Source organism: Pygocentrus nattereri, chromosome 15 (assembly GCF_015220715.1).
Source record: "Pygocentrus nattereri isolate fPygNat1 chromosome 15, fPygNat1.pri, whole genome shotgun sequence".
Lineage (NCBI taxonomy): Eukaryota > Metazoa > Chordata > Actinopteri > Characiformes > Serrasalmidae > Pygocentrus > Pygocentrus nattereri.
In genome coordinates this window covers 36,933,441-36,958,257 of record NC_051225.1, presented here as the reverse complement: position 1 = coordinate 36,958,257, position 24,817 = coordinate 36,933,441, and the positions used below count along the sequence as shown (strand labels likewise).

The 24,817-nt window shown below is 41.8% G+C and overlaps 1 protein-coding gene across 1 annotated transcript in view; it reads left to right on the top strand.

The window, feature by feature from the left end:
* The window catches only part of efl1 (elongation factor like GTPase 1), a 198,541-nt gene extending 176,397 nt beyond the window's left edge, over window positions 1-22,144 (top strand). Inside the window, exons 20-21 of the mRNA XM_017699582.2 lie at window positions 2,214-2,398; window positions 19,019-22,144. Of these exons, the coding sequence (XP_017555071.1) occupies window positions 2,214-2,398; window positions 19,019-19,207 (374 nt within the window). The 3' untranslated portion in view covers window positions 19,208-22,144. The remainder of the gene's footprint in view (window positions 1-2,213; window positions 2,399-19,018) is intronic.
* Window positions 22,145-24,817: the final 2,673 nt, after the last annotated feature.

The following is a 24,817-nucleotide window of genomic DNA, read 5'->3' as shown; positions in this document are numbered from 1 at the left end:
TTGCTGTGTTGAATCTGGAAGTGGTAAAAGTTTGTTTTGCCTCAAAGCGTGTCGAGTTGTTCAGTATCTCTAACAGACTTGATTTAGTAGTTTCTGACACTTTGACTCACTGTTATCTATAAACATGAGCAAAAGACGTCTGCTACTGTCTGTAGCTTTGCTAATGTACTTTTGTCCATGTTTATTGGTCACGGTGTCAAACAGTGTCAGAAACCACATCTACAGGGCTGTTAGAGATCACTAAACAACTCCACATGCTTTAGGGCAGGTGAATGATGATTTAGGCATGCTGTTAGCACAGTGATAATTATTGGGATATAAACTTTCATTACTTGTTAGCTACATTAGCCTCGAGGTCCAGTGCAAAGCTGAAGAAGCAAGCAACCCCTGGCTGGTTATATTTTGGGTGTGAAGTCAAATTAAATAAACGTAAATAGTTTTTGGCTTAACCACGGCTTTAGGGGTGATCATCTGAGGAGGGTCTAATTGCAGCACCATATGAGGGCAACTCCGCCCCCCCAGATACTTCCCTCATGTGATGTCAGGGCCAGGTGGGCTTTGGAGTAAAAGCTACAGTAATGTTGCTGAGTAAACAGAGCTATGATGGTGTTTTAGGGCCGCTGTTAATAGAAATAGAGAGAGTTGACTTTGAGAATAAAGTCGTAATATTTTGAGATTAAAGACAAAGTTTTGGGGTCTCGGTTGCTGGACTGGCGACGGCGAAGACGCTGAGCGCGCCAGAGTTCCACTCACTCCTGTCTCTTTGTGGATCGATCATTTTGATCATCATTCTCGTTGTCTGTGAGAGACTTCATGGCCTGTTTGAATGACGTGGAGATGTATCCAGAGCCATGTAGACGACCTTGCCTGTGATTCTCAATCAACAAAACGAGTCTGTCTGGTTCTTTGTTCTAAATAAACAGTTTCCTGCGTAGCCATTTCAGCCGGTTCTTATACTAATAACAGGCTGGTGCTGATGAGAGAAAGGGAGACTGAGTATTTCTTTATGGGTGAAAACTCCACCAGCTCCTCAATGCCCCTCATTTTAACACCAGAAGGTGCTGCCTTCACTTTGCAGAGGCTTTGGCCATAATTTTGCAATCTTTCCTGGTAATATTGGGGCAGTCGTGGGCTGGAGGTTAGGGATCCAGCCTCATGACCGGAAGGTCGCCGGTTCGATCCCCAGAGCCGACAACACATGACTGAGGTGTCCTTGAGCAAGACGCCTAACCCCCAACTGCTCCCCGGGCGCTGCGGACTGGGCTGCCCACCGCTCCGGGCAAGTGTGCTCACTGCCCCCTAGTGTGTGTGTATTCACTAGTGTGTATGTGGTGTTTCACTTCACGGATGGGTTAAATGCGGAGGTGAAATTTCCCCGTTGTGGGACTAATAAGGGTCACTTAATCTTAATATCCTACTTTAATGTCAGATTTATAATGATATTATTATTGATTATTATCGATATTTTTTCTCAAAATATTACGATTTCGTTGTAAAAAATTTCTCAGTCTTCTATTTTTATTTTTATTAACAGTGGCTCTAAAGCGCCATCGAACAGAGCAGCGCAAAAAATATAGGAAAGATTAATAACGCGCTTTCACTACAGATTATGATGTTGGTATGTTTACTGTTGCATTAACATTTTAGTACGACCTTAAAACTTCATATTGCTTCATAGTTAACAACACTCAACTTTGCCAAAGTTATATTGTGCAAGCTGGCAGCACCACAATAAACCCTACCGAATGAAAACCATTAAAATTCAAATCTAATGGGTTTTGCCTCCTAATGGTTACCATTAGAGACCACTAGTTTTCAATTGAAATGTATCTGAAATCAGTCACTAGGTCACCTGGTAAACCATTAGGATCCTTTACATTATCAATCCATCAAAAAAAGCCAAAACGCATTACAAACCGCCAAAAAACAACAGAAACTATTAAGTGTTTCTGTTTTTTCTCATTAGGGACGTTAACAATATGATCCATTATTAATGTAAATAACAGCTGGTGTTGAGCAAATTGTGTAGTACTGCTGAAAACACTGCTGACTGCTGTCGTTATGATTCAAGTCGGAGTCGTATCAACCAATGAGAGAAGCCGCTTTGCGGACATGTCGGCTAATGAACGATAAGTGGGCATTCCTGGTGTTCTTTGCAGTCTCTATTGGATCATTTTGCCGACCTTTAATTAAAGACGTATGTATTTGTTCAGGTCGTGTGTATGGAGTTCTCTCTAAGCGCGAGGGCCGTGTTCTGAACGAAGAGATGAAGGAGGGAACGGACATGTTTATCATCCGAGCCGTGCTGCCTGTGGCCGAAAGCTTTGGGTTCGCGGATGAGATGAGGAAGAGGACAAGCGGCCTGGCCAGTCCACAGCTGGTCTTCAGCCACTGGGAGGTAAGAGAAGAGTGAGAATTCAGAAGAAGCTGAGTGGGTGGTTGACGAAAATAGAAAAAGAGGGAATGAAAGAATTCCCTCTTAGAAGGAAAGAATTAAGGAATTAATACTTTGTGTCTGTATGTGAATCCACACTTATAGTCTTATAGTAGATACCGAACAATGAAGCTTCATCTTAATAACCAAAAGTATCCAGACAGCTCTTTTAATGAGTGAATTCAGCTCAGTTAAGGTCACCCGTTGTTGATGCAGCTTGTAAAAGCCGCACATGACATGATGTCACCATGCTCAGGGTCAAGCGTCAGACAGAGGGATGTGAAGCCCCCCAGCATCGAGCTGTGGAGCGGTGGAACTATGTTCTGTGGAGTGATGGAGCTCCATCCAATACCTTTGGGACAAGTTGGGGTGATCCAGAACTGACCATCCAACATCAGTACCTGACCTCACTAATGCTCAGTCAAATCCTCACAGCAGTGTTCCAACATCTAGTCTAAAGCCTTTCCTAGAAGAGTAGAGGCTGTAACTGCAGCACAAGCATTTCCGAAGAAATGCTGGTGTCTGCGAACCTTTGATCACATAGTGTGTGGAAGTGAATGAATGAATCAATGAATGGATTGATTTAATGATTGATCAAGTGGTTTGTTGATAAATGCAGACATTTTACTTGAAAGTGGTTATTATTATTATGGCTAATTGGTTTTTTGTATATATCGCGTAAATCCTTTTTTTTTTATCTGTTTTTTTTTCACCAAGCATAATTTTAATTCCAAACCATGGATAAACTTAAACTTGAAAAAATATTTGGGGGGAGGGGGTTGGGGGTGATTGTTCACCTGTAAAGTTGGCATTTTATATATACTAGGTTTTTTTTCACAGCGGCATACATAACATAACATGCTCATCTGGGGGATCTTGCCCTGTCTGACAGCACTGAACATGGCTCGTTCTGTCAGTGATGAGCAGGAGAGCTGATCTTCTTATCCAACATCTTAACAATGAAATTTTCATTTTAATCAAATGTCAGTGAGTGACGGAGTGACTGTGTATTAGATCGTTTTCAAGGAGCTGCAGCCTGAAGTAGGGTTTAAACGGTGTGTGTGTGTGGAATAAGGTAAATATATAGGCTATTTGAATGACTTTAGACTTTTTGAACATTTTAGTCAATGAGTTTTACTGACTGTTGCATAAATGAATCAGTGAGTCAGGCAGATCATCACTCTCCGCTTTCTCAGCCTGTCTGTGAGATTTCAGTTCTGATTCTTTCTCCACCGTGCTCCCCTGCTGGCTGGAACTCCACAGTCTTTCACCTCACGCTCCGCATCGATCGTTACTCACCATGCAGGCCAGACGCAGAGCAGCAGGACTTTACAGCCTTCAGCTATTGACCCCAGTGCAATCCTCTGACCACGCTGGGCTGTTAGAATACCAATACAGACCAGCCGTCTGTAGATCCGATTAAATTGATCACGTGTTGCTGATTTAGCAAAAAGGAGAGAAAAAAAGACTTTTAAAAAGCATGCAAGTGGTAAACTCACCAACGCTGGTGAAGATGTAGTGGTGGTGGACAGATTTTGGCCTACTTGTGTCAATTATTAACAGCAAAAGATACAGCAGTTCAAGAAATATAACACAGATCGGCACTCAGCAGAGCAAGGATGAAGAACCCATTCACTGGAAAAGACGATTATTCTTGGAACAGCTGAGGGTAAAATAGGAAGGACAGCCAACAATAAGATGGTTGGAGACAATCATAAACAATAAGAAACATTGTTCTGAAAAAACACTGTCCAAATGAGTTGAACTCAACTTGATGGAACATAGTAATAAAAAATTGTCAAGACAAAGTGTGAACATGCATCTATGCATCTAACCTGCTGTACTACAGTCAGAATGACCTTGTGGATCCTGTGAACATTCTAAAGCATTGTAGAAAGCCTTTTAAATAAAAGGTAGAACGCAAACTCATACCTCCAATATATGGTCACAATTCCACAGAATGTTCATTCTGTTTGGGAATGGTGGAGCCTCATTAACCTATTGGGCTACTATAGCATCCACTTAGCCAAACCTTAGTAAGCACTTGGCTTTCCACTGCGACCACCTGGCAACACCCTAGCAACCTTCTAGCAACAGCAAAGCAACCTCTTGGGTGCCAGCGCAGCCGTCTTTTAACCGCCTAGCAACCACTTAGCAAAACCCTTGCAATCACCTGTAGCTCCACTGCAGACACCTGGCAACACCCTGGCAAAAACGTAGAGATACCATACCAACCTCCTAGCATCACCTTGGTAACCACCTCGAATACCATATCTACCAACCGCAAACATACCAACAGCAAAGTATCATTGCAGCTAGCAACATTGTAGAAACTACCAAAGATACCATTGCAACCACCAGAGATACCATAGAAGCCACCTAGCATCACCTTAGCTGCCACCTGGAATACCATAGTAACCCTCTAGCATCACCTTAGCAACCACTTTGGATTCCATTGCAACATCCTAGAAACTACCAAAGATACCATAGCAATCACCTAGCAGCACTCTAGTGATCACCAGAAATACCATAGTAACCCTATAGCATCACCTTAGCAACCACCTGGACTTCCATAGCACCACCTGCAACCTCTTAGCAAAACCTTAGCCATTACCTGCAGCTCCATTGCAACCACCTGGAAGCACCTTGGCAACCTCTTAGCAACATTATAGAAACCATCTTGGGTACCAGGCAAGATACCATGGCAACCACCTGGAATACCATAGCTACCAACTAGCAACAACTTGGCAAACATATTGAGTACCATTGTAGCAACACCCTTGAGACTACCAGAGATACCATAGCAACCACCTAGCAGCACCAGTCATGGGCAGTCGGGGCAGTCATGGGCTGGAGGTTAGGGAACTGGCCCGGTGACCGGAAGGTTGCCGGTTCGATCCCCAGAGCCAACAGCACATGACTGAGGTGTCCTTGAGCAAGACACCTAACCCCCAACTGCTCCCCAGGCGCCGTGGATAGGGCTGCCCACCACTCCGGGCAAGTGTGCTCACTGCCCCATAGTGTGTGTGTCTATTCACTAGTGTGTATGTGGTGTTTCACTTCACGGATGCGTTAAATGCAGAGGTGGAATTTCCCCGGTTATGGGATTAAAAAGGTATTACTTAACTTAGCAATCACCAGAGATATAATAGCAACCATTTGGTGAAACCCTAGCAACCTACTGTTATCTTTTTCCAGTGAGCTAGTTTAGAATTTTTGAAAGGCTTTGCATGTTTTCATTTGTTAAGTCAATTTTTAATTGCTTGAAACAATCTAATATGAAATCTAAGTTTACACTGTCGTCAAATAATCCCAATAATAATGATTACTAATATAGTGAAGCCCGTTGCTGATTAATCATGACAGCTGTAGCGATGATGCGTGACAGGTGGGAATCTCTTCTTTCAGGGATTTTCCTATTCAGTCACACAGCATTTCACACAAACTTGCTGTAGGTCAGTAGTCCAGAAACTCTCCACGGTCATTAGACTCTGTTCCACTGTGTGATTCTGCTTGTTGGCCAGGTGGAAAATCATTCACTGCTTCGCTGCACAGCCCCATGGGAAAATATGAGTTCTACTGTGTATTTGAGCAGAACACAGATATAATCCGTAGGCTCTGTGGGTTCTGTATCTCAGCAGAGAACAGTGAGGTTACCCTGTAACAGAAGCAAATAGATAACTATTATAGGACGTTTTCAGGGATATTTTACCCCTTTTTGTTATTTTTATATAAAAGATATTGTAGTTTTACAGCACGGTAGTAGAAAGTAGGTATTCCCATAGTGCTTTTTTTCCCCCTAAAATTCCCAAACGGGTTCTTTATGAGTGTTTGAGACTGGTCAGGGCTGAGCACACTGCTGGGCTTTACTGCTGAGCTGGACATGCTGAGCCTTTGTGTCTTCATAAAAGGAGCGAATTGGGCTGATTTTCAGGCTATACATCCATCATAAGACACACACACACACAATCTCACACACACACACACACACACACACACAGCTACCAGAATTTTCTTACACCCAGCCCTGGATTAGTGACAGAAGAAGTAGATATATGTAAAATATGGTTAAAAAGTGTGAATTTTCTTGTTAATAGTTACTGTTGGGTACAGTTATATATTTGACAGAGCCCATATCATAGAAAGTGTGACTACATTAAACATGCGTTAATTCTCTAATCCATGTGGTCTACATATGGATACTAAGTTGTAAAAATAGTCATTTTGAATTCTGTGTTTTTGTGATGTCACAAACACCAATGCATTTATGTACATACATACATGCATTAAAGAATGCAGCCTGTTTTGCTCCTGTTTACCAGGGGTGTCAACATTTTTACAGCAGTTTAGCCCCGCCCACTCACACTGAGTTAAGATAAGTAAGTGATACTTTTTTGATCCCACAAACAGGGAAATTCCACCTCCGCATTCAACCCATCCGTGAAGTGAAACACCACATACACACTAGTGAACACACACACTAGGGGGCAGTGAGCACACTTGCCCAGAGCGGTGGGCAGCCCTATCCACGGCGCCCGGGGAGCAGTTGGGGGTTAGGCGTCTTGCTCAAGGACACCTTAGTCATGGACTGTCAGCCCTGGGGATCGAACCGGCAATTATAAGGAGAGTTTCAGCCACAGCTGGTTATGAATGAGACTCAGTACAGAACAGTGAATTAAAACTAAGTATTTGCATGTATCAGACTTAAAGGGAATGGATGTTTGATTCTAAGGGATAGAACAAGGTTAGAAAATGATGCAAAAATGAATTACACTGCCACACACGTCATAAATGGACCACAGGCTGCAAAAATAAAATACGGGGAAAAGGCAGATGTGGGCTTTTTTTCTGTACATTTGATGTACATATTTACATAATTATATAACAAATAACATTTACATTTGATTTACGTTCTGCGTTGACATGTTTGAATCTGTGTGACAAAAACATGGAAAAATGTCAAATCTAGTAAAATATCTCCTACTTACAAACACGTGGTGTAGATTGAACATTTCCAATCTGCTCTTTCCATAATTTCTCCACCTGTTTCATTCGGTGAGTTCACATGCACTCAATAAGCCCATCATAATTAGATTTCTGCAGTTATCTGATTATCTTGTAAACAGCACACTCCCAATTTCTTAGATCAGAGTAAGGTCCAGAAATCTGGTAAAGAGGCTGGATTTTAGCTCAGTAATCTGATTTCTCAGAGCATGTGAACTCTTAGTCTGTGCATGTGCGAAAACAGACCGCGGTGCTGAGATAAGCATGCAGCGTTGCTGTGAGATGGCAGCAAAACCCTTTTTATTGACTCTGAAACCAAATACATGCTTGATGAAATGAAGGATTTAAATATTCTTCATTTTCTAGATGATGTATGTTCATATTTTTAGATAAAGTGGTGTAAAGTCTTCATTAAAAAAGCTGCGGCCTGAAGTTTTACATTACTTTTAAGTCACACCTTCTGTGAGTTTACTGGCTGATTGCAAAGCAGAAACTACAGTTTACTGTCTAACTCACATAGACCTGGAGTTTCCCCCTTATCTGATTACTTAAGTGCATCTAAAGGCGTTGATCGGATTACTGACAAAATCTGATTTTCTGCAGGTATCGGATTACTAAGTGCATGTAAACAAACTCATTGACGAGTAAAAAATGATCAAATACAGTGTAAACAGAGGCACTCCAGGCTGCATAGGTCACGTTGGACCAATAGGACGTTTTTCTTAAAGTTTAAACTTATATATTTAAGCTGGTTCTGGACTAAAGGAAGAGATTTATTGACATAGTTTACTCCAACACCAGCTTTAATCTGTGGCCTTGCACTTGGACCAACACTCCGTGCATGAGTGGCTGTAGGTGTGGAAGTGGGTGAGTGTGTGAGATTATGTGGTTGATTCGGTTTGTTTTTATGTTTACACTGTCTGTTAATGGTTTCGGGGCATTTTTGCCGTAAGCTCTGTGCCAATGCTTGGGGTATATTTAGCTTCATATTCATCAAAGTGTCTTGCTTGGTATGAAGAGCTGGATTTGTCTAAATAATGATTTGACAATTTTCTTTTCCAAACTACTCTTAAAAGCACACACTGGAGCTCTTTTGGTCCAAAGGTGGTTTAGACATCTGAAAGGTTTAAATGTGGATGAGCTCTGACATCACAGCAGAGGGGAGAAAAAGGCCAGCCTTTGGCTTTGTTCCCGACCTAGCACTGTCACGAATATTTAAGTGAGTAATATTGTCCAGTTAAATCTTCAGAAGGTTATGTTATTTTAAACCAACAGATTATCATTTGTATTAAAATATTCTGGAAAGCTTGGTGTCCCCAGACGCAGGACGGTCAGTGTGCAGGCTGTAGGCTGTATAGTAAGCTCCATCTGAAGGTCATGACCATGCGGGGGGGTGGAAGTGAGCTTTTCAGCAATTAGACATTTTCAGATCTCAGGGTGCATGTGTGGGGGTGGGGGGTGGGTGGGGGGGTGAATTATAGCATCAAAGCACAGAGACACCACATGTGCCCAGCTTTAGCCTGACGGCTGTCTGGCCTCTCTCAGCACCCGGGCTGGAAATTGTACAGAGCGCTGTGGCCATATGGTGTTAGAGTCATCCTGGGTAATGGGTCATTCTGTCTGCTCTCCGACACACACACACACACACACACACACACACACACACAGGTTTGTCTCAGGATTTGTAGTCATTCATATGTCCAGTTTTTAGTATATATGTACTTGTCCCATATATTTTACTATGCCAGTTGCAATATGTAACATGTCTCATTATAATCAGTCCATTTTTTCAGCTCCACTGACCATATAGGAGCTCTTTGTAGTTCTGCAGTTACAGACTGTAGTCCATCTGTTTCTCTGCATGTGTTCCCCTGTTCTTTACTGGTCAGGACCCCTACAGAGCAGGTATTATATGAGCGGTGGATCTTTCTCAGCAGTGACACTGATGTGACGGTGAGTTAGTGTGTGTTGTGCTGGTACGAGTGGATCAGGCACAGCAGTGCTGCTGGAGTTCTTAAACACCTAAGTGCCGCTGCTGGACTGAGAACTCAGAATCCAGCCAGCAGCATCCTGTAGGCAGTGTCCTATGACCACTGATGGAGAACTATAGGTTGACAAACACAAACTGTGCAGCAGCAGATGAGCTATCTTTACATCTACAAGGTGGACCAACAAAGTAGGAGAGTCTAATAGAGTGGACAGTGAGTGGACACAAACACAGGTAGTCATACATACATCCCATTTGACTTGTAATGTGTGTGTCCCGTAGATTGTTATACCAGTTCCTATATGTAAAACGTCTTTTAAGAATCACCTTCTGTTTCTAAACTCATTGTCCATTTTATCAGCTCCACTGACCACATATGAATAATTTATAGTTCTACAGTTACAGACTGGTGCATCTGTTTCTCTGTATGCTTTGATATCGTCTTCTTCAGTGGTCAGGACCCCAGCAGAGCAGGTATTATTTGGGTGGTGGGTCATTCTCAGCACTGCAGTGACACTGACATGTTAGTATGTGTTGCGCCGGTGTGAGTGGATCAGACACAGCAGAGCTGCTGGAGTTTTAAATACATCAGGGTCACTGCTGGACTGAGAACCAAAAACATCCAGACAGTCGTGTCCTGTGGGAAGCATCCTGTGACCAGTGATGAAGGACTAGAGGATGACCGACACAAACTGTGCAGCAGCAGATGAGCTGTCGTCTCTGACTTTACATCTACAAGGTGGACTAACAAGGTAGGAGTGTCTAAAAGAGTGGACAGTGAGTGGACACAGTGTTTACAAACTTTTGCTGTGTCTGATCCACTTGTACCAGCACAACACACATATACAGTACCAATTTATAAGTGTGTATATATATATATATATATATGTGTATATATATATATATATATATATATATATATATATATATATATATATATATATATGTATATGTGTGTGTGTGTGTGTGTGTGTGTGTATGTATGTATGTATATGTATCCTTTTAGGTGTTAGTTATAGTTAATGGTATTTAATTCTTTTAGTCTTTTAATTAAAATATAAAAACCTAGAGCTTTTATTTTGCACGCTTTTCACACACTTATACACCTGCAAACATACTTATGTCGATATTACGCCACACCACCCCCTCCAACCTCCACACCCATCTCCACCCCTACATATGGCCTGTACTTACAGTCCTTGTCTTAAAGCAGAAGTGATGATGTGTGACTGTGGGGGGCTTCATGCCTGACCGAGTGAGTGTAATTGGGTCTGCTATTGTCTTGTACTTTTGGGGTCAAATCTTTGGGTCAAGGGTTCACTACGGGGGTCTGTGAGCAAGTATAGTGAGAGGTCATTTCAGGTAACCATCAAGAAAATGTCGTCTGTCTGCCTTTAAAGTGATTAAACTTAAGCAAAAAAAGATTCAGTTTAGCAAAAATCAAATTTACAGCTTCCCCTCTTTACCGCAAATGTAAGTGATAAGCCAAGACATTTGCTTTCTGAAGTTTTTTTTACTTTTGCACTGGGGCCTAATGTAACTGACAAGTAATTGATGGCCTAAGATTAGTATGGTGCTAATGTTACATATAGGGGGGAAAAAACCTGGGCAAAATTTAAAGGGTAATTCCACCGGTTATTAAAAATTTCTCTATAATTAAAGAGTTAAGATGTAAACAGGGTCATTGAGTGGTTTGGTGTGAAATGCTTTGTTTCAGAGAAAGGTACAGAATTGTTCACAGTGGCAGTGATAGGAACCAGACGTCCACCTCTCAAAGCTCCCTCACATAAAGTTAGTATATGAAATGAGCACACTGCGTGATTTCTGAGACACTGTTTTATGATATATTTGGCAGTATTTTGACCAAAACAATTGCCTGTTATCTTAAACCCTAACTTTTAAAATCGATTCATGGAGGAGGGACACATACAGGGTGTCGTAAGGCAAAATAATCCCCAAAGAAAATGTATTTCAGATTTATCACTGTTTTAGCATCATAAACATTCCACATAAAAACTCAGAAGACACGTGTAGGTTTACTGTTGGTTTGGGTAGCAGATAAAATGTTTGTTTGTGTTGTAGTCATCATGCCTTCTGGTTCCTGTCACACCCACTGTGAACAAGTCTTAGTAAATTCCTCTAGAATGGAGCATTTCACACCAAACCACTCTGTTTACATCCCAGTGATTGAATTATACAGAGAATTTGCCAAACTGGTTCCCCTTTAAGACTCAATTTATATTTTGCTTTATTACTTTCTAATATGTTAAGCTTGTCAAATAAATAGGCAACGTAAAGTAATATTTACAAAGAAATGTCATATTTAAGTACCTTCTCTGTAGAGGAGGGCTTCGTTTATTTTCACTCAGGAAATCAGTGAAATATGATTTTACAAGAGGGTTTTTTACTTTTTTCATACAACAAGTTCCAGTGCAAAACTGAAAAAGCAAACTTCAGACACCAACCATGTCTTAGCATTGTTGACTATATTTGGGTCAGCAGTGGAAGCTATTTAGATGATCTTTTTTGGCCCAACTTTTCAAAAAACTGTTGCTTTAAAGTTTTTTGTCTTCATAGCTGAACAGTAATGAGGCCACATTCTGCAGTGAGTGCCAGTCCTTATTGCATTTGGTTTTGGTGTAAGACACACACACACACACACATAGAGCTCTCAGTAAGACACACAAGATTCAAATGGTCTGACTTGGTGCTCACAGAATGTGTGTGTGGGTGCTGGTTGGTTAAGGTAATGTAATTCTTCATTTAATTCAAACCTTACGCTGCTGTGTTTATGGCCTGCTGGAGCTTGGATGGTTTAAATGTGTCCTCTGTGATTCAGAATAGGCCTCGTTTCACTGCAGACTGTTTGTGTGCATGTGCATCAGTGCTGTAGTCCTAATCTGTGCCAGACTGCCATATATACAGATATATAATGTTTATAAATGAATTCCATCAGTAGCACCTGTGATTTAACGTAATGAATATTTGAAAATATCTACAAATAATACTGAGTTTACTTGAGGAGAGGGCAAGAAATGGTAACACAAACACACTGACATAAAAAAAAATCTCTGCTTATTGTATTAAAAATAGTTGTATTTATTCTAATATTATTTTTTATGAGTAAATAAATTCTGCTAGGTGTGTGTGTGTGTGTGTGTGTGTGTGTGTGTGTGTGTGTGTGTGTGTGTGTGTTCCTCCCAAGCAACCGTTGCTAAGAATGATGGCATTTGTGGGCGGGGCATAAGTCAGCTCATAAACAAACAGCTCTGTCAGACATGAAATGTATAATTCTGCTTTTCTGGCTTGTGCGTTATTAAAAAGACAGAGGTAAATTATGTAAATTGTAGCTCATCAGCCGTAAAGCTCTGCATAAACTGTTGTGTTTAAGTGGACGGGTTGCCAGTGTGGTAAAATATTCCCCGTAAACTCTCACTCTGGTAGATGCCCAATGTCTATAAATGTTATGGAATGGAGAACATGTGTGTGATGGAAGGATGTAGGGAATTATTGATTGGGGGATTTTGAGGCCACTCGTGTGTGTGTGTGGGTGGGTGTGTGTGTGTGTGTGTCTGCTGAAGCCATCAGACTGAAACTGTTCAGTGTGTGTGACCTGCAGCAGGAAGACATGAGCAAATTATAACCATCTTGGGTCTTATAAAGTCCACCTCTCAACTTCTTTATTTTTACTATTTACTATATTCCCAAAGTTTTCACTCCCCCATCCAAATCATTGAATTCAGGTGTTCCAGTCACTTCCATGGCCACAGGTGTATAAAGCCGAGCCCCTAGGCCTGCAGACTGCTTCTACAGACATTAGTGAAAGAATGGGTCGCTCTCAGGAGCTCAGTGAATTCCAGCGTGGTACCGTGATCGGACGCCACCTGTGCAGCAAGTCCAGTCGTGAAATTTCCTCACTACTAAATATTCCACAGTCAACTGTCAGTGGGATTATAACAAAGTGGAAGTGATTGGGAACGACAGCAACTCAGCCACGAAGTGGTCGGCCACGTAAAATGACAGAGCGGTCAGCGGATGCTGAGGGGCATAGTGCGCAGAGGTCACCAACTTTCTGCAGAGTCAATCACTACAGACCTCCAAACTTCATGTGGCCTTCAGATCAGCTCGAGAACAGCGTAGAGAGCTTCATGGAATGGGTTTCCATGGCCGAGCAGCTGCATCCAAGCCTTACATCACCAAGTGTAGTGCAAAGTGTCGAATGCAGTGGAGTAAAGCGCCGCCACTGGACTCTAGAGCAGTGGAGACGTGTTCTCTGTAGTGACCAATCACGCTTCTCCATCTGGCGATCCAATGGATGAGTCTGGGTTTGCGCTGTGGGTCTGAAAGGATGTGTAGCTGTCAAGAAGAACCCCACTGAGAAAAGCAGACAGACACATCAAACAAAGAAGCTGAACAGTGGACTGGCCACCCCAGAGTCCAGACCTCAATATCACTGAATGTGATTTATTACTTCAGAAAATGATCAACCAGCTTCTAAGACTGAGCTTTGGAGGTGTTTCTGCAGATTCTTTGAGAAACTGAAAGTGAGTCTCCTGAAAAGAATGCAAGCTGCAATGAAGGTGAAGAGTGACACACTGAACACTCAAACAGCTGAGATTAGATTTAGTTGTTTCTGTGTAAATTTCTGATTTGATTCCGTGTGCAGAAGTTTGAACACCCTTGGTCAAATTGAATATTGCGTTTATATTAAAAGTGATAGTAAGTCCACACTGCCTGTTTCTTTACTTACTGGGCTCAACATATTGGGAGGAGCAAATTAAATATAAGATGCCCCACCTTTTACAAAGGTCAGAATTTGTTATTCTAAAAGTTAAATGTAGCAAATAAACAGTAACTAATTATAATGTGTGCTAGAGGATGTTAACTTATTTACACTTCAGCAAAACATGGAGTTTACCCAGGGGCGTCTATCTTTAGCTCAATACAGTGTATCTATATATTCTCTCTCTGTATTGTATAGGTGACAGCTGTAGAGGTGACTGGTAGTGTGATGCTACACCATTAGCAAAGATGCTAACTCTTGGTGCTGTCGTGTCATAGAGAGCATTCAGACAGTGTGTGTGTGTGTGTGTGTGTGCGTGTGCGTGTGTGTAGCCGTGACAGATGTCATCGCCAGGGCCTGAATGTAAGAGTGTAAGGCTTTCCCTGCTGCGCTGTGAGGCCATTAGAGCCACAAGCCAGAGCACTGCAGTCAGCATCAGTCTGCCAGCCATCCTCCTCCCGACACACACACAAACACACACACGATGTCCGCAGACGTCCACCAGCAGCTCAGGTCAGCTCATCTAATTGTGTGTGAGGCAGCAGGGTGAGGATGTGTGTCTCTGTGGTGACACTGGACCGTTATGTGATCATGACACACAGTCAGTGTCACTCAGCGTTACCCTGCGCGCGCACACACACACACACACACACACGCGCCCCACGCTGTTACACACTGCGACAGATGAGTCCTCATTAAAACTTCTGTCTGCTTTGGTTCTCATTCATCAGCCATCACTCCACCGCTATTATGTAATAATTAGAGTGCTGAGTGGAGACGGATCAGCAGTAATGAAAGCTCAGGCGACTCTTCAGAGCTCTTCACCCAAACAGATTTCTTTTTAACAGCGATGGGCTCGTTCATCACCTCATTTAAGCTTGAAATTGGTTTGTGTGTGCACTTTTAACAGGGGTGTAAATAATTGTTTGGGGTTTTAAAGCAGGGATGGACCAAAATAAAATTTCTGGGCTGATTAGAAACTTGAAAAAGGTTAATACAGTAATGCATATATGAAGTACACTGACTGTAAAAGCATACAAACTTACGAAACATTGAACAATGAATGATCAGCATTCGGGGTGAAAAAAAAGTTGGACAGATTTCATTCTTTTCATTCTTCTCAATTCTAATGTCATTAGACATCTATTAGCCCATTTAGGTCAATGCTCTATTCTCTGGGTGTAAATTAGGCAGCTTTTGGTTGAGACTTTAGTCTCTGGGAGTTAGTCTGGCGGTTTTTGGTTGAGGCTATATTCCCTTAGTGTAGATTGGGTTGTGTGTGTAGACCCTGTTCCATCCATCCATCCATTCATCCATTCATCCATCCATCCATCCATTATCTTCCGTTTCTCCGGGGTTCGGGTCGCGGGGGCAGCATCCTAAGCAATGAGGCCCAGACCTCCCTTTCCCCAGCCACTTCCACTAGCTCTCCAAGGGGATTTCCGAGGCGCTCCCAGGCCAGCTGGGCGATATAGTCACGCCAGCGTGTCCTGGGTCTTCCCCGGGGTCTCCTACCAGGTGGACTTGCCTGTGACACCTCCCAAGGGAGGCGTCCAGGAGGCATCCTAACCAGATGCCCGAACCACCTCAGCTGGCTCCTCTCGACGTGGAGAAACAGCGGCTCTACTCCGAGTCCCTCCCGGATGACCGAACTTCTCACCCTATCTCTAAGGGGTGTAGATCAATGTTTGATTGGTGCTCTTTTCTCTGGGAGTAAATCAGGCCACGTTCAGTTTGTTTAGGCTTTTTTCATTGGGTCTAAAATATATATATATTTTTTTGGAGTTGTGATTCTGTTTTGGTTTGTTTGGCAAACACCCAGAAACGCCTCGCTTCTCTGGGCCCGAGCTCATCTGAGATGCACTGACGCAAAGTGGAAAAGTGTCCTGTGGTCTGACGAGTCCACATTTCAAATTGTTTTTGGAAATATGGACGTTGTGTCCTCCGGGTATGGGGGTGTGTTAGTGCCCATGGCATGGGTAACTTGCACATCTGTGAAGTCACCATTAATGCTGAAAGGTACATACAGGTTTTGGAGCAACATCTGCTGCCATCCCAGCAACGTCTTTTTCAGGGACGTCCTGCTTGTTTCAGCAACACAATGCCAAGCCACATTCTGCATGTGTTACAACAGCGTGGCTTCGTCGTAAAAGAGTGCAGGTACTAGACTGGCCTGCCTGCAGTCCAGACATGTCTCCCATTGAAAATGGGATGAAGCTCAAAATACGACAGCGGAGACCCCGGACTGCTGAACAGCTGAACATAAAGCAAGAATGGGAAAGAATTCCACCTACAAAGCTTCAACAATCAGTGTCCTCAGTTCCCGAACACTCATTGAGTGTTGTTAAAGGAACGGTGATGTAACACAGCGGTAAACACGCCCCTGTCCCAACTTCTTTGGAACATGTTGCAGGCATCAAATTCAAAATGAGTGAATATTTGCAAAAAACAATAAAGTTTATCCATTTAAACATTAAATATCTTGTTTTTGTAGTGCATTCAATTGAATGTAGGTTGAAAAGGATTTGCAAATCATCGTATTCTGTTTTTATTACTGTTTTACACAACGTCCCAACTTCATTGGAATTGGGGTTGTATTTTCTGGATGGAAATTGGGCCATTTTTGGTTACGGCTTTTTACTCTGGGTGTAAATCAGGCAGTTGTTGTGTTGAGGTTCTTTTGTCATGTTATAAACTCTTTTCTCAGAGTCTAATTTTTTTTTTTGTGATTCTGTTCTTTAGGTGTAAGTCATGCCATTTTTGCTTGTGACTGTTCTCTAAGTGCAGAGTTCAAGGTTCTGTTCTCCGAGTGTAAATTGGGCCATTTTTGGTTGAGGCTGTATTTTCTGGATGTAAATTGGGCCATTTTTGGTTGACTCTCTATTTTCTGGATGTAAATTGGGCCATTTTTGCTTCAGGCTCTATTTTCTGGATGTAAATTGGGCCATTTTTGCTTCAGGCTCTATTTTCTGGATGTAAATTGGGCCATTTTTGCTTCAGGCTCTATTTTCTGGATGTAAATTGGGCCATTTTTGGTTCAGGCTCTATTTTCTGGATGTAAATTGGTCCATTATTTGCTTGAGGCTTTTTGCTCTGGATGTAAATCAAACAATTTTTTTGAGTTGAGGTTCTTCTGTCATGTTATAAATTGAGGACATTTTTGGTTGGGGCTCTGCTCTCTGGGTGTAGATTGGACTGTTTACAGAAAGACAACATGAGACTCAGCTGGTGAGCCTTTGTGAGTTTTGGAAAATGACAAGTGTCAGTACAGCTCTGTTTAACTAAAACTATTGTATCAGCAAAATGTTCGTTTCGGTTGAGCCCTAATATAAACTGGGCTGTTGATTGAGGCCCTGTTCTCTGGGTGTGAAATGGGCTGTTTTTTGATTGTGGTTCTATTCTCTGGATGTGAATTGGGCCGTTGGTGGCCATCTGTCCCGCAGTAACGTAGCTCAGGGGGCCTCTCTGAAGGCCAGGTGCAGGGCCTCCACTCGACTGGTACAGTAATTGTACCCCTGGACTATTGTTAGAATATGAGGTCATTGTCTGTGTGTGTGAGTGTGTGTAGCTGCAATCATTGCATCATGTTCTGAGCACCTGCTGTTAGTGTGTGGGTGAGTGTGTGTGTGTGTGTGTGTGAGAGAGAGAGACAGCACTCTCTGTAATGAGCGTTCTGTCAGACTGATGTTCCTTATTCATAACTAGAGATATTCAAAGACTGAAGCTGAGTAATAAATTATACACCTTTGGCCCAGGGACAAATTTCAAAACAATATTTTCAGACATTCTTAATTAGAGGAGTATTTAAAATAAATTTAAAACATTTACAAGAATATGATGTCATCTTTTTATACCTGCCACAATCTATACAATGTATTATTTGCTTCACATCTTTTACAACAGTATAATTTTAAATAAAAATAACTTTTGTCCTTGAAGTCAAATTCATGCACACGTTTTATGTCAAATAAAAGATTGTGATGTTATATGTCGTGTGTGAACCGCTCAACCCGCTTAACTATGACTTACAACCGACAGTGTTTGCAATGTTTGTGAAAGGGCTGCTGACCTTGGCATTGCACAGTGAAGGTATCTTGGGGTCTTCTTTATGATGTAATATGCTGCCCACTTTTTCTTAAAAGCATATATAAAATAAAAGCCCTTTGTTATCGGTTGCACCACATGACATTTGAGGAAATAAGAATTTATAGAATAGCGTTCATTGAGCTTTTCATTAGTTTCTCAGTAGTTTACATTATCGTGCAAGATGTTATGATTTTTTGCACAAAATCAGGCCAAACTATTTAAATTGGGCTGTCATGAAACGAAATAACCTTTCATAATAGTTTTCTTAATCTGTGTGCCTGGTTGGGCAGTCACACCACGTGATGTTTTCATAGGATAATAATAGGCATAAAAATTGCACATTAAATTCTCCCACAACATACTCTACAGCTGCATACCTGATCACAGCATTGTGTCTCCAGTATCTGGACTGATTTGTGTGTCTTTTAAACGGTGAACCAACCTGTGCCTCTATTTGAGTTTGTGTAGAATGAAATATTCCGCTTTCTTCTCCTTTATTTTCCTTAAACTGGGAGCGGTTACAGTTTCATTTAATTCCAGCACAGCTTAGAAGCAATCTTGGTTTTTAATGTGTGTTTTCCAACCTAGCAAGTTAAACTTAGATTAGTTTTCTGGTGTAGTTTCACTTCTGCTCCAGCACATCTCTAAAAATAAGGGTCGTAAATTCTGATGCACCCTCCGAATTCCGTCTAATCATCAGCATGTGTGTTTGTGTTTCTCTCAGGTAATCTCCAGCGATCCGTTCTGGGTCCCCACCACAGAAGAAGAATATCTGCACTTTGGTGAAAAGGCCGATTCGGCCAATCAGGCACTGAAGTACATGAACGCTGTTCGGAAGCGTAAAGGACTTTATGTGGAGGAGAAGATTGTGGAACATGCAGAGAAACAGCGAACACTTAGCAAGAATAAATGAACTGCATACTTGTTCATCCACTCTTATAGCGTGTGGCCATAGACACTTGTTTCAATCCAACTTCTCTCTGAGTTCCAGATAATTGTCTGCTAAGCACAAAGGCACATTTAGTGATACACGAAATGAAAACTCTAGGTCAAAAATGAGGTTTGAGATGCACAAAACCAAAAGAAAAGTCTTTTAAGTTGGCTTTATTCATTATTTTGTACTCTTTTGGTACTGTGTGGGTTGCAGTTTGCAAGCTAGAACCATGAAACTCTGCCAGATCATAGAGCCTTTACAGGAACAGGGGCTTTTGAGTTTGCTGGCATGTGGATTTCATGCAACCTTTGTTTAAGGAATGCCAGTTGAGAAGATTCAAATCTTACTACCACAAATAACGTCACAAAGGACTCTCGCATTGACCCAAACAGTCATTACATACATACTAGCACCAATATATAACATATGCACCCAATATATACCAGTTTAGCAGCTATCTAGGATAGCAATAGCCTAGTAACACCTTAGCAACCACCTGGAATACTATATAAATGGCCTAACAGTACCTTAGTAATCACCTGGGATACCATAACAATGGCCTAACAACACCTTAGCAACCACCTGGAATACTATATAAATGGCCTAACAACACCTTAGCAACCACCTGGAATACCATAGCAATGGCCTAGCAACACCTTAGCAACCACCTGGTGTACTATAGCAATGGTATAACAACACCTTAGTATCCACCTGGGATACCGTAGCAATGGCCTGACAACCCCTTAACAACCACCTGGGATACCATAGCAGTGAACTAGCAACACCTTAGCAACCACTTGGGATCCCATAGCAATGGCCTAACAACATCTTAGCAACCACCTGGAATATCATAGTAATGACCTAGCAACACCTCAGGAACCACCTGGAATACTATAGCAATGGTCTAGCAACATCTTAGCAACCACCTGGAATACCATAGCAATGGCATAGCAACACTTTAGTAACCACCTGCTATACTATAGGCATGGCCTAACAACACCTTAGCAACCGCCTGGGATCCCATAGCAATGGCCTAGCAACACCTTAGCAACTGCCTGGGATCCCATAGCAATGGCCTAGCAACACCTTAGCAACCACCTGGAATACCATAGCAATGGTCTAGCAACACCTTAGCAACCACCTGAAATACTAGGCAATGAATTATGTTCTTTTTTTGTTTTTCTTTAAACTTTTTCAACTAGTCTACAGAGGGGATGGTGTCAGTCATGCTCTTGGGTGTTGTATCTCTTTTTGACATTCGACCGTTATCAACAGTTATTAAACCAGTTATTAGAAATCTCTAGTCTAATGTTCTTTGTAGAACCCAAGAGTCCCACACGGCTGATGTTTTCACTGTTGATCTGCTGCCACTGAAACAGTTTGAACGCAGGAAGGTGATGAAACCAGCAGTATATTTAATCACCATTTCTCGTTTTCATTGCCATTAAAATGATTTGTTAAGCCTTAGATTTTGATCATTTTGCCTAAATTCTCAGGCTTTTTTTTTTTTTTTTTTTAGGCTAACAACCAAAAGTGCTTTCAGCCATTTTCAATCGAAATGTCTTGGTTGGCTGAAATTTCTGTGCATCCCTAACTGCAACATTTATCCATTTAGTCCCACCAGCTGATGTGATAATTATCAGATTCGGTGTAGTAATTATAAATCTGCTGTAATTTGCAAAGAAAGTTTGTTGGGAATAATTGGGAATCATTTTTTGAAGCAAATAGAAGCAAATAGATGATGAGAAGCTCAGGGAGATGTTGGACTGAACGGAGTTTTTGGCTGTAATTTTTTTTTTGCTTTTGTTTTATTTATAAATGGCCTCTGCGCTGTTAATGTTATGAGTGGTGACGATTGCTGAGTGATTTTTCTTTTTATCCCTCCTTGAGTTAGCCCAGTTTTGGATCTGGGTTTCATCTTCTGGTTTACTCTGCACTGTATTAAAAAGCCTCCCAAATGACCAGAGACACTTGCATAATTTACTAGCCCTTCCCTCTTGAAATAGAGTTTGCTGTGCAGCGGCTCAGAAAGGAGCTCTCCCTTCGCTCCCCAGTGGATTCCAAGATGCAAACCATTAGGATCTGGGCGTGGAGGGGGTGGAGGACATTCGAACAAGTAAAAACCAACACGTATATTATGATATTTGGACATGAGAAGGGTTTTAATTATTTTTTGTGGGCCAAAGATCGCAAAAGAATTCCCTGTAATCAGAATGGAACTTAAGTGTAGATCCCAGCCCCGTGCAGTTCCTTAATAGAAGAGTGTTTTTGCCACATAAATCAAACTTAAACAGTTTTCCCCACGTTTGGAGCTTAGATTTGCGCTGGAGCTATCAGGCTAATGTTGCTAACAAATAATGAAAGCTTATGTACACCATTTAGCATAATGCCCAAATCATTACCCACTCGCCTTAAGTTTTGTCCAGTATCTCTTAATAGACTTGATTGTTGTTTCTGACACTTTGTGGCTCAATGTTATAAATATGGGCTACAGTACAGACAAAATTTCAGGTTTCAGTGATGCTGCTGCTGTTTGTAGCTGTGGTACTTTAGTATACCACAGCATAACCAAGTCTATTAGAAGTTACTGTACACAATTTCTGTCACGATTTATTATGCTAATTGGTGGGGTATAAATTTCTGATCTGTGTTAGCTACATTAGCTTGTCAGCTCCAGTACAAACACGGAAAAACCACCAAACATCTTGCCGCATCAGCTGCATTTGGTTAAGAAGGGCGAGCTTAGTGTTTGTTTGAAGAATCACTTTAAGGAAACAATGGGCTGGAGTTCTGAAGATATTCAGCCTTTCAGTTGAGAAATTCTGCCACACTTTGGACGAAAACTGATGGTTTGCATGAAATGGAAAAAAAATCGATTTCCTTTATACAAGATCTCAAATAAACAAATCAATCTGATGCTGTGGGGTTTGTGTATTAAAAGGTACTGTGTAATTACTAACACACTTCTTGGCTGTTTTAGGGTGTAATCTGGGTTTAGTTAGGATGCTGAAGCACTCTTTGTCCTTTTATCCCTTTTGTCTGAAAGTAGAATCTGCGATATTCCTCTTTCAGCAGCTCTGGGGTTCCTAATATAGTAAGACAAACATTATGCATGAAGGAGCAAAATTACAGAACTTCACATTTCATTTCTTATTATAAACATCCCTGTTTTTCTTTTCTTTGATAAATCATACCACTGGGCGTTGCTGTGCGTGCTGTCTTTTTAAAGTAGATTCAAAATAAGCTCTCTCTGCTGTGTGCATGGAGAACAAATCACAGGATTAGGCTTTTTGTCCTTAGAGGAGAACGGGGCACATTTTGTGGCTAAATTATATAGCGAACAATTAAAACAAGATTAGCCTACAGGAAACCTACACATATCTGCTATTAATAAGAGCAACGTAAAGATTTTCCGCGTGCAAATTTTAGTTACTGTGGTAAATAAAATGGTGCAGCAATCTTTCTTGTTGCCTTTCTTACTGGCTGGGCAAGATTTTGTTGAAGCTGTCTGTGTTGCTATGGTGACCAGCAGTCTGCGTGCCAGCCTTTAGATTAGATTAAGTGTCCCTTATTAGTCCCACAAAAGGGGAATTTCACCTCCGCATTTAACCCATCTGTGAAGTGAAACACCACATACACACTAGTGAGCACACACACACTAGGGGGCAGTGAGCACACTTGCCCCGAGCGCTGGGCAGCCCAGTCCGCAGCACCCAGGAGCAGTTGGGGGTTAGGTGTCTTGCTCAAGGACACCTCAGTCATGTGCTGTCAGCTCTGGAGATCGAACCGGTGACCTTCCGGTCTTGAGGCTGGTTGCCTGACCTCCAGCCCACGACAAAATCATGCCAGAATCAATTATGTTCTGTAGCATTTAGCCTGTTAGCCATAGCTGAGCCACTCTTGTGCATAGTTTTCTTTATTTTCTGGTTCTGATTTAAAAGCATATTGGATGAAAAAAGAATCTGTAACCAGTCTCCTGAGTCCACCCCAGCGTAGAATGACCACACGACCCTGAGAACTAACTGGTTAAAACACAGTTTTAACACAGTTAAAAGAGGCCAGTGTTTGATATGGGGGTCTTAGCTGTAACAGTGTGTTGAACTAACCCTGGCATGTGGAGGCTGCACTTTAGCCAGGCCTGCTCTCACTGTGAGCTGTTTATCTGCAAGGCTACATTACGTCCACCAGGCCAGAGATTAAACTAACACAGGAGTGAATTCTGTGGCTTATAGTCTAATTGAACAGTGAAGGGGACGATTATCTGGAGAACCAAGAGTTTTTTGAGTGCTAGTGGTGCCTCTTTGTGGTGAATCGTTAACCTCATAAACATGAGTGAGTTAGATAGTTATAAGGCATTGCCATGAAGTGCTTCATATCTAAAAATATTTAGATAAATGTTATTTTTATAGTGCAAAAAGCATATTTAGGGTGAATCTTGAGGAATATCTGTCTGATTGCCTTAAAAATGCTTAACTACATACAAAAAATCAATTTTCCCTGCTGTTAGATTGTGCCCTGTACTTTTATATCAGCCTCTGTCAGACTTTGTTTCTGGTCCTGATCTTAGTGCATTTGGCCTTTCTGATCTATGATATGGGTTTTTTTCCCCTCATAACCTTCCGGTGTAGTGATAGAGTGAAGGAAACTGCTCCCGGCTCTGCCACATTCCTGCCAGTAAAGTGATGCAGGGGGGCGCTAGCTGTTGACCTCCATGTTGCATTTAGCTAATGGAGCTAATTTAGCGGAGCGGATGGCTTTAGACTGCCGAGCAGACAAATCCAGATAAGACCCTGGTGATGCATCAGATAACGCACTGAACTGATACAGTGGGGAAGCGCCTCTCCAAGCTCTAACTGCCATTAGGCTCCTGATCTCATTAGGATCTTTTTCAGCCTTGAGTGATTACTTTGTGCCGTTCTTTTGTTATTGTTAGGGCTGCACAATGTAGAAAAATACTAGTACGATGACGCTGTGGTTGGAATGCAACTTGCAGTAGATTAAACATGTTTGGCCTGAGTTACATAATTACAAAAATATAATATTTCTGTAAAATCAAGAGATGAAATCTGGAACTGATTGCTTTAGTCTACCAGGGCCAGGCATGATCTCATAATGAGAACGTCTGAGGACAACCATGGGAGCTTTTGGGCTAAATGTGGGGTGGGAACAAAGACTTTTTAGGGTGGGAAAAAAATTCAATTTCTAAACCAACCCAATGCTTGGTGAAGGAAGGTGGAGCTCAGATCAGCAGGCTACACTCATCAATGGCCAACAAGCCTGTTAGCACATGGAACTTATCATGGTTAAAATGTCCCCTGAAAACATGAGGGTGTGTTTTGAATGTCCAGAGAACACATGACATGCAGAAAGAATAAACATGACCAGAGCCAGCTTAAGGGTTGCTGATTGGTTGGCTTTACTGCTACTGAATACTGGTTAGGTAGCATTACTGCTACTGAGTGCTGATTGGTTAGCGTTCCTGTTACTGACTGCTGATTGGTCAGCATTACTGCTACTGAGTGCTGATTAATTACCATTAGAGCTACTGAGTGCTGTTTGGTCAGAATTACTGCTACTCAGTGCTGATTG